Source organism: Protopterus annectens, chromosome 4.part0 (genome assembly GCF_019279795.1).
Source record: "Protopterus annectens isolate FY-2018-M chromosome 4.part0, PAN1.0, whole genome shotgun sequence".
Classification (NCBI taxonomy): Eukaryota; Metazoa; Chordata; order Ceratodontiformes; family Protopteridae; genus Protopterus; species Protopterus annectens.
Window position 1 is genome coordinate 1,567,969,619 of NC_056733.1, and position 10,944 is coordinate 1,567,980,562.

The 10,944-nt window shown below is 37.2% G+C and overlaps 1 protein-coding gene across 1 annotated transcript in view; it reads left to right on the plus strand.

Moving 5' to 3' along the window:
• Positions 1 to 8,160, plus strand: part of LOC122799944 (matrix metalloproteinase-21-like) — a 176,298-nt gene extending 168,138 nt beyond the window's left edge. Inside the window, exon 7 of the mRNA XM_044069353.1 lies at positions 6,825 to 8,160. Within this exon, the coding sequence (XP_043925288.1) occupies positions 6,825 to 7,124 (300 nt within the window). The 3' untranslated portion in view covers positions 7,125 to 8,160. The remainder of the gene's footprint in view (positions 1 to 6,824) is intronic.
• The last annotated feature ends 2,784 nt before the right edge of the window (positions 8,161 to 10,944 follow it).

Genomic DNA, 10,944 nt, shown 5'->3' on the forward strand with positions numbered 1-10,944 from the left:
TAAATGCCAGGAATCTCTCAAATAATATTTTGACTTTTGTACTATTGGATTCAATATTTTGTCCAACCAAACAGAAATATTTTCGGTTTTTGCCCTCCTTGCTGCTATAATAGGTCTGAATGGTATAATACTGTTGTTCTCTTGAATTTTTGGAATTCCAAATAGTTTTGGCATTCTCGGTTCTTCTACTACCATATAATCAAAACTGTTTATATCTATTTCTCCCTGACTAAACATGTCAAATAAAAAACTGTTTATGGCATTGTATTTCAACCTAACAGTTTCTGAACTAATAATTTTGTATGTATTTTTATCTGACAAAGACATTTCTATGTTCTTCTCATATTCTTTTGTATTCATGATTACTATCATCCCACCTTTGTCTGCTCTCATTACTCTGACATTTTTGTCATCACTTAGAGACTTCAAAGCTTTTATTTCAATGTCAGACAAATTTCTTTCATGCTTATTGACTTTGATTTTTCTAAATTCTTTTTCACATGAATTTTGAAAAACCTGTAAGGTATTCAATAATGGAGGGTTGTATGTACTTGTTTTTTTAATACAATCTCTGTCATTGTCATTCTTTGTAATGTCATGCAAAATATAATTCAAATTCAGTTTTCTCAAATATAACCTAAAGTCAATTAATAACTTTCCGATGTTACATTTGTTTGATGGAATAAAGGAGAAACCTTTTCTTAACACACTTAATGCATCCTCACTTAGTTCAACATCTGACACATTTAAAATGTTCATTTCAAAACAATCAGTGTCCTCTACCATTTTCTCTTGTTCTTGCCATTCGGCTTGAACTTTTTCTGGGTGGCATTGTACCACCGTGTAGTCCATTTGTTTAAGTTGTTGTTCCCCTGAAAAGGAACCGCTGAATTGCTAGCTGATGTACCCGCTATTTCAGCGTAGGTAGTATTATTAATGTTGTCCCCTTTATTTTTATTTTTGACAACTTGTTTTTCTTTGGTGTTACTTTCAAAAGTCACACCTGCATTTGTAAGTTCATGTTCATCTTGTGTATTCTGATTGGAAACATTTTCAGTCATATTACAATTTGTTTCAATGTTATTGGCATGTGTTAAATTTAAATTTTCACTGCCAACCTCTTCTCTTATTATGTAAGCCTTGTTGTTATTGTAGGCCATTAAGTCTCTCTTGAATTTGTGTTGTTTTCTGGATATAATGGTTGCTTTTTGCCTTTCGGCCTTCACTTCAACTCCATTATATAGAACCAGAAAATTGTTGAAAGAACCATGACTTTTTATTTTTAGGTCCAAGTTCTGAATGCTTTCCTTTAACTTATCAAGTTCACCTTTATAGTGTTCTACTAGTAACGCCATCATTCTTATTCCGGTATCATTGTACAATTTAATAAGATCTAAACAAAGTTTGTCACCGGGTATTACACAGTTCGGAAACTTTGCTGTGCGTAACCCTTGAGGCACTACCTGGTGTTTAATACATTCTTCAAGGTATTGTACCTCAATGTTTAAAGATACATATTTCGCAACCACTCTTTCAAGCTCGTATATGCATTTGCGACAATTTACATATTCTAAATTGTCAGTACTTACATTTGGACCCACATTGATATTTTCTATGTCAGCAAAAGGATTCAAAATTTCCTTCGAAACATATCTCCAAACATCTCCCTTATTTTCAAATGTTCCGGACAATTCCTTGTGAATATTGGTATCGGTTTGTCTGAAAGACTCCGAAATCAGTCCTCCATGTTTTGCGACACCTTCTGTTGCAGAGTTCACGTCTCCACGCCCAACTCTGTCTCCCAATGCGGAAGTAACATCCGAATTAGACGGTTGCCTAACTTCCGAAATACTGGCTTGCTTAGCTTTTAATTCAGAAAAGCAGTCTTTCACAGCCCCGATAATTAAATTCTGTAAATCCGACTTGGAGAGACCTTATTTTTCTCTCCTATGGTCTAGTTCATCTTCTATTGAATAAGTAGACAAATTAAGTAACACATCCTGTGTTAAACTTTCTGCTGCCATGAGATAAGTCTGGAACTTCGAAAAACAGGACACCAAACTGCACCACCACTGACGATACAAAAAACAAGAAAAATAGAAGTGCCAGTACCATCCAATGAAGCAGACAACGATTGTTTTAGCGCTTTCAATCACTTTTAATATTTTGTGACCTTCCTCAGAAACATCTAAGTTTTGTGAAGGTAAAGATTTATCACAGGTTTATAGATGACTTGATCTTTTTATGGTCAGGAAATCAATTGGAATTCCAAGAATTTGTAAATGATTTAAATAATACGACAACTTTTTTACAATTCAAAATTGGTAATTTCGGTGAGACTACAAATTTTCTGGACATTAATATAACTGTTGATAATGAGTTTAAGACTTTCACAAGTAAAATATATAGAAAAGCATGTTTTGCAAATCAGTATTTACATAGTGAAAGCTTACATCCTACACACATGAAAAAAGGTGTCATCAAAGGACAGTATATAAGGCTTAGTAGATTGACATCTAGTGAAGACACATTTGTAAGTGAAGGAAACATTTTGAGTAAATTATTTCAAAGAAGAGGTTATGATAAAAAATGGATCAAACAGATAGAGAAAGAGGTATCACTTTTGAGAAAGAATGTAGCCAAACCTATATTACAGTCTATTGACATCATGGTGGAAGCAGGGGGGTTATTTGAACTACAAAATACAAAAGAAGTCAAGAATGAACATAGAACATGTTTTCCAATTCCCATCGTTGATGAAATGTGGGAAATTAAGAATACTATTTTAGACAATTGGAAAATTATATTAGGTAATAAGGATTTGGCAGACATTGTAGGTCCAATTCCCATGTTCACTTATAAAAAGGTCTTAAATATTAAAAGTATGTTAGAACATCAAGAAGGACCAACTAGAAAATTATCAAGAGCATGCACAATAAAAAAGGGAACCTACAGCTGTAACAACTGTAAACAGTGTAGGTACATCAGCAACACTTCTTTCATTACTTTAGGACAATGTAATGAGACATTTTGGGCAAAACACTATTACAATTTTAATAGTGAATATATTGTCTATGCAGCAAGTTGTGTAACATGCAAACAGTGTTATATTGGGAAGACAAAGAGACACTTAAAAAGGCGTATTTATGAGCATAATCTGGCTATCAAGAAAAATGATAAATCAAATGCTTTATTCAGACATTCCATTAGTTGCAGGGAATTTAAAAAGTTTGAATTCTTTGTGTTAGACAAAGTGGATAACATTAGTTTTAGTGGGGATTTAAACAATATATTAGAGTGCAAAGAGGCTTATTGGCAACTGTACCTGGGAGCTGACATGCCCCCAGGATTAAATGACACAATAAATTTAAAATGTTTTTTACTATATAGGTAATTTAAACAGTTTTATTACATCATTTAGTATTTATTTTCACAATATTTATTGGAATTTATATGAATTTATATGTATTTAACTGCAAAGTTTATGACAAACGGTAATGTAACTTCCTGTGTAAGAGTATTTAAAGAAGTGACAATTAGAAAAGTTTGTTTCTGAGGAAGGTCACAAAATATTAAAAGTGATTGAAAGCGCTAAAACAATCGTTGTCTGCTTCATTGGAGGGAACATGGGATTCCTGGACTGATCTATTTATAAGGATTGATACAGGATAGGTAATGGTGTTGGCTATTTTAAGGTACTTGTTTAGAAGGTCAACAGGTGAAGTAGAGCATGGTTTGAGTTTGTTTAGAAGTATTTTTATATATGATGTGGGCGCAGATATGAAGATGAAAGTGGATGTGGTGACATGTGGCTGTTCCACATGGCTGAGATCAGATGCTGAGGAATCCTTGGATAGGGATGTTATACTAGATATGAAATATGAGTTGAATTCTGCTCTAGTTTTGACTGGTGGGATATTCAGAGAGGGGTTATGGTTGAATTTTTAGCCAGGATGTAAGATTTTTTTAATGGCTGTCCAGAAATTTTTAGGGATGTCTTTAATATTGTTTTGAGTGTTTTAATTATTTCTACTGAAATGTTTTCAAAATCATTATCTTCAGTTGTATTTTAGGGGTTCTAAGACATTCTGCAACTGCCAAAGAATTGATCAAGAGGATGGCGAGCACTGTCATTATGGCAAAACATGTTTCTTATTATTTTAAGTCTTCTAGAAGCTTCACAATGAAGCACTATGGAGAAGAAAACTTTTTCAGGCCAACATCTTGGTATTGTGTACTGGTAACTGTTATTTTTTTCTTTGACTCATTTTTTGTCAAAAGGCTGCACTTTTGGCTGTCTGGTGTGAAAATGCAGTTTAAATGATTTAGAAACATTTGTGGTGCATGGACTTATTTGCCTGTGTATTATGCATCCAGCTTAAAACTGCAGTTTGCGTGCACAGCTCCATTTAGAATATTATTTATTACAAAATACCGCAGTACTTCCACTGGCTAAAAGAGTTCTCTAGAGTACAGATATAGCATATTTTTGTGTAAAATGTGTTATCCAGCTTACTTAAAGGTATACTCCTAAAGCTCAATCTGTTAAACCCATTTTTCAAATGTAGTAGGTATCCCACTATGGTTAGGTCCGCTTTCTGTATGGTAGAATGCAAACATGTCTGTTGTGTGTATCTTATTATCACGTACTTCACATGACACACATCCCTTTCAACTGTACAATCCATATATGCTATCTGGATTTACTGGCAACACATCAGATCACACTGTAGTACCTAAACATTTCCTATACATACATCTAGTACTTAAGAGAGGGGCTGGGCCCTCTGGAGAGTGACTCTGTCTATGTGTGCCGCTCATATCTCCAGTATCTGTACATAAACTGTTCCAGCCATTATACCATCATATTAGTTTGTTACCTTTGTTTCTATACATTGCATCTAAACCACTAAACCACTGCTGTCTGTATACAGGTTGTAACTATGTTATCTTAGTTTAGAAGGTGTCATCATATTGACAGGTCCTGATGGTGGGCAGTGTCTGGTTAACTTCAGCCCTAATGAGAATGACAGTCTGCTGCAGGCACTCAGAACTAATAGGCAATGTGTGTTAGTGAAAGGGGGGGGGGTGTTGAACAACCCCCAAGTCAGCAGATATGGCAATCACAGTGAAAAAAGTGCTGCCCAACCTCCAAATCAACATATATGGCAGTAATTGGTCTGTGTCATCAATGTATTGTACATCAGGTGTTGCGTGAACACTCCTAAGATGCATGCCATAACAGACCTGTATAATGTTTTTTTCACTGTGGTGTTTCTGTGTTGTGTACTCACAGGGTAAAAATAGTGCAATGGTGACACATGTAGAGTCTAAGGCAGAAGAAAGGGCTGCTGTCGGTACTGGTGCAAGTGCCAGTGATGATGACAAAACAAACTAGAGTAAATGTCAGATGACAAAATGACACTGTCTGTCTCCACTGTGGGTGGTCATGCACCCTCTGTATATGGTGAACACAGAGCCACATCAACAGGTGAACCCATGCCTGTACACTCAGATTACTCATTGTCCCTAGAGGAGGAATACCAGTAGTGCATCCCTTGTGGTTACCACAGCAGCCAAACACACTGCATCATATATATGAGTATACTCACCATAATGTAACCACATAGTGGTGCCTGATACTGTCACATACCACAGTTGGCTCCAGACATGTAGGCAGCACTAAGGATCAATCAGCAGATATGCATAGATATCAACCAGATACAAAATGCTGCAATACAGTTCAGAATGGAGATTACTGTTGTGCTTCATGGCATTCAGGAAGATGCCACCCTGGAGAACAGAGCCATGATTATAGTTGGTCCTGAAGAATGTGATGGTGCACTCTGCCTCTATTTCCACCTCCATAAAGAGGATTTCAAGTGTTATCATCACTGCCCATACTGGCAATGTTGTCCATTGTCAGGGTAGGGTATATAACTTGGGTGGTTATATATGGGTCCCACTTGGTGGACACTCCACACCATTCTCAGGAGGTATATAACTCTGTAGTCCTTCTCAATGTGGTTAGATCACAAAGGTGAATAGGAGTACAAGTAGGATGAAAGTTACCAGACTCAGGCCCTCCCATACAAGGAAGGCTACTGCAGGACCCTGACCATTTGCTGGCAAGGTAAACTGATAATGAAGGATGGTTGTCTTCACCAACCCATCACTTGTGGGTAGATACTGTAAAACCTGAATCACCACCACTGATTACTGTTTAAATAACCCCCAGCATCAATAAGGTTCTTTCAATTTTCATAAGAGTGAAAATCAACTGCCTTTTACATCTTCTATATTCTAAGAGCTTGTAGTATAACAGCTGAATCTATCCTTAAGAAAATAAATGGCTGTCTCAAAGAGAGAGAGACAATTAACAGAAGCATTCTGTAGATTTTCACAAAAAGGTTTCAAAGCATGAAATAAAAGAATAAAACATATCCTAAAGTAATTGCTTGGAACAAGCTTCTATATAGGAGAAAAAATATAAAACATATGTAAAATATTTCTTCATTTCTGTAGTCAGTTAATGATAAAAGAACATGGTTTGTTGGAGTGTGAATTTGTCACTGCATGAAGTATTGCTTTGTTTTGACAGGTGAGTAGTAAAGATGAGGTGTTCTGTTGTCTAAACAGCAAAGCAAAACCATGAACTGCATTTAAAGAAAGAGTAGCCTCAGAGTTTGTATAAACAATACTAATAGTTAAACAAATCTAGGGAAATATCTTTCAGTCCTCTTTTATAGTTAATACCTGTTGTTTTAACCTTCCAGCTGTTCAGGAAATGCTAATACATCCCAATAACTTTTTTTTAAAAATAGGTTACTGCATTTAATGTCGACCAAAACCAGAAGGTCAATGGATACCCTAAAAGAATCATTGATGTTTTCCCACCTGTAATTCCACATGACCATCCAGTTGGCAACTTGGACACGGTGTATTTCTCTTATACCTACCAGTCTGTTTTCTTCTTTAAGGATAAGTATTCTTGGAAGTTAGTAATGGATCAGTCCAATCCATCTCTGCCTTATAACAGCTTGCTACCTCGGAAAAATATAGCAGACACGTGGTTTGACATATGTGATGTACATCCATCGATGCTTTCCTTGCCAAGCAGCTAACAACAAGCTACACTGTTAAGAACTGCACACTCATACACTATCATTTGATAATATTTCAGTGTATAAAATGTATTATCATGACATGCATACTACTGTATGTATTTTACATAGTTAATGTTTTCATACTGTTTAATTATTCTAATGTGCTGAAACTGATTCTTGTCTGATACAAATAATATACAACTTTGCATTGACATGGTGGGCAATAATGACCTAAAGAAGATGAACTGTTGCAAAGTTATTAGGTGAAATGCACTGCATATCCCTTTATTTGTTTTCTTTAAAAAAAAAACGCTCTGTGCAAAATACACTTTTATTGAGTATGAACCAGTTTCATAAACTGGGAACACATTTCAAGGTCTGAATTTAAAACATGAGATTCTAAGTTGATTACTTCAGTCAGTTGTATCTTTAGTCTTTAACAATCCAAAGGTTCATTTTATTTTCATTAGAAAAGCAAAAACTGGGAATATCATGCATACTTATTAAAAAATATCTACTAAACATTTAGATTTTAGAAGGCAAATAAAGCATCGAGATTGCCATACTGACGTTAAAAATATGCAGTTGTAAGAAGTTTCAGTGGTGTAGACAGAACAAAGCAGAAACCAATTTTTGCATGCTTGCTGTGCCAAGCAGGGGCGGCTCGTGCTATAGGACTGCAGGACTGCAGCCCTCCCACCTAAAAAACAAATAAAAAATAGAACAGAGAAATACAAAATCGATTCCTGGAAGTGTACGCATGTGCACACGCTCTCAGACTGCTTTCTCAGCAGTCTAGATAGGGGGAAAGGCATCTCAGCCCCAAGATGCCCAGTAGTCTGTGTGGCGATGACATCACAAAATGGAGGCACTCCGGACTGCAGCAGTCGCAGGCAGGACCAATCGTGGATTTGGACTTCAAGGAATACTTTGGGATGGACCAATCGCGCAAGGAATACTGGAAAAGGGGCTGTTCAGATATCGGCAGAAACAGAGCAGTTATTTAGCTCATCGGTGGGGCTGGGGCTGTTTGGATATCCGCAACAAGGTATGTGTGTGTGTGTGTGTGTGTGTGTGTGTGTGTGTGTGTGTGTGTGTGCGTGTGTGTGCGTGTGTATGTGTGTGTGTGTGTGTGTGTGTGTGTGTGTGTGTGTGTGTGTGTGTGTGTGTGTGTGTGTGTGTGTAATGCCCCAGTTGCTATATACTGGTGGCTAGAGCAGACTCATGGTGGTGTGGTAGGGAATACCTCAGGCTTGAACCCTGTACCTTGTATGCAGGTGTTAAGGGCCTGAATTCCCTACCCACCACCATTTGTAAAAACATTTGCATATTTTTGCTTCATATTTGATCTGTTCTGTTACTCATAATATCTGTGGTTTCTAAATGTTTAAATGTTTGATGGTGCAGTGGTAGCATTGCTGCCTCATAGCTGTAGATTCTCAGGTTTGATTCTTGGCTGAGGAGTCTGCATCTTCTTTCTGGGTTTGCTTTTGTGTCCTCCCATGTTACAAAGACATGTCTGCATTATTTCTTCCTGAGCCTCTGCTGAAAATTGTTTTTTTGTTCCAAGTCAGACTGTCCTGGTTAACACATGTTAAATAAAATTGACAGGCATTTGAATTTCAGACTTCAGGTTTCTGAATGTTTAATTCTTTACATATTTGATGGTGCAGTGGTAGCATTGTTGCCTCACAGCTATAGGTTTTCTGGTTTGATTCTTAGCTTGGGTGCCTTCTGTGTGGAGTCTGCATCTCCTCCCTGTGTTTGTGTGGATTTGCTCTGATGTCCTGCCATTTTACAAAGACATGTGTCTACAGTATTTCTCCCTGGGCCTCTGCTGAAATTTTTTTTTGTTCCCTCAGAAGTAAAATTGACAGGCATTTGAATTTCAGACTTCATATTCTTCAGAAAATACATAGTAACACAACCTTTTATTCTAGCAATTTTCTAAGTTTATAAGATGAATATTTGAAATTTGTCCCTATTTTTGGGACTGTATTGCCCCATTATTGGCTTTGTCCAGTTTTTTGTGCTAAGGTTGACAGCTATGGCAAGAACTGAATTCACTGGATATGTTTGAGGGCTGTATTCCCTCATTACTGGGTTTGTCCAGGTGTTTTGTACTAAGAGGTTGACAGCTATGGTGAGAACTGAATTCACTAAATGATAGCCATTTAAGTTTCAGTCTTCCTCTCTTTCACAAAGCAGCTAATCTGGCATAGTAGTATGTTGCTCTGACTGTTTTACACAGGGACCTTGGCAGTAAAATGTATGGTGGTAACACAGCATTTCTCTTTCACAAAGCAGCTGATCTGGTGTAGTGGTATGTTGGTCTGACTCTTTTGCACAGGGACCTTGGCAGTAAAATGTATGGTGGTAACACAGCATTTTATTCTAGCAACTTTCCAAGATTATACAAGCAATGTTTAATGTGTCCCTGGTTTTTGGGCTTTTGACTCCCCCCAATAAATTTTGGCTTTTTCCAGATTTCTTGTGCTGCGAAGTTGAGATGCAGTTGAGTATTGAGTAGATTTTACAAGGAGCTGAGAGCTGCAGGGGAAGAGAAGTTTAGTGCTGCTTATGTTGTGCTGGCTTGCATTGTTAATAGCACAACAGGTTGCATACTTGTTTTTGATGCAGAAGGCTGTGGGTTCTACTCCCACAAGGGATGGATGCTGCCGTACTGAGAATGTCCTCCTTGGTGAAGATACTAACTATGAGCCTGTTATCAGTTTGCCATCCATTTCCTCTTGCAATATTACTAGCGTATCATTTTTTTAATGTAATATAGGCAATTTATTCCTCAGGGGCAACAGACACTTTATTTTTCAATGAAACCATGAAATATAAAGGTGTTTGCTAGCAGCAACCTCTTCATTAGTTACAGATTTCTTTAATGTGGAATTATTTAGATGATTTTTACTTCTTCAGCGATTGTGCATATTTACTGATAATGGACTGAAGAATTGTTCATATTTACTGATAATGGACTGTAGAATTGTGCATATTTGCTGATAATGGACTGTAGAATTGTGCATATTTACTGATAATGGTGGACTGTAGAATTGTGCATATGTACTGATAATGGTGGACTGTAGAATTGTGCATATTTTCTGATAATGGTAGACTGTAGAAGTCTGAGTAGACTTTTATGATGGAAATGTTCTGAACTGGGCAGTTTTGTCATTATGGGTGCATGCGTTTTGTTTGATTGCTTACTGGAAAAATGTTCAAAACAAATTTAAAACGCCCTCTAACAACTGTACTGTATTGTACAAGGAATATAATTTAGTACAATCAGGAAGGTTTTAAATACTTGGGGGTCAATAGTTCAGAGTAACGGTGAGTGTGGAAGAGAGGTGAAGAAGAGAGTACAGGCAGGATGGAGTGGGTGGAGAAGAGTGTCTGGAGTGATTTGTGATAGACGAGTACCTGTAAGAGTGAAAGGGAAGGTCTACAAGAGGGTAGTGAGACCAGCTATGTTATATGGGTGGGAGACAATGGCACTGACAAAAAGGCAGGAGTTTGAGCTGGATGTGGCAGAATTAAAGATGTTAAGATTTGCACTGGGTGTGACGAGGGTGGACAGGATTAGGAATAAGTATATTAGAGGGTCAGCCCAGGTTGGAAGGTTTGAAGGCAAAGCCAGAGAGGCAAGATTACGTTGGTTTGGACATGTGCTGAGGAGGGATGCTGAGTATATTGGGAAAAAGATGCTAAGGATGAAGCTACCAGGTAACAGGAAAAGAGGAAGGCCTAAGATAAGGTTTATGGATGTGGTGAGAGAGGACATGCAGGTGGTTGGTGTGACAGAGCAAGATGCAGAGAACAGGAAGAA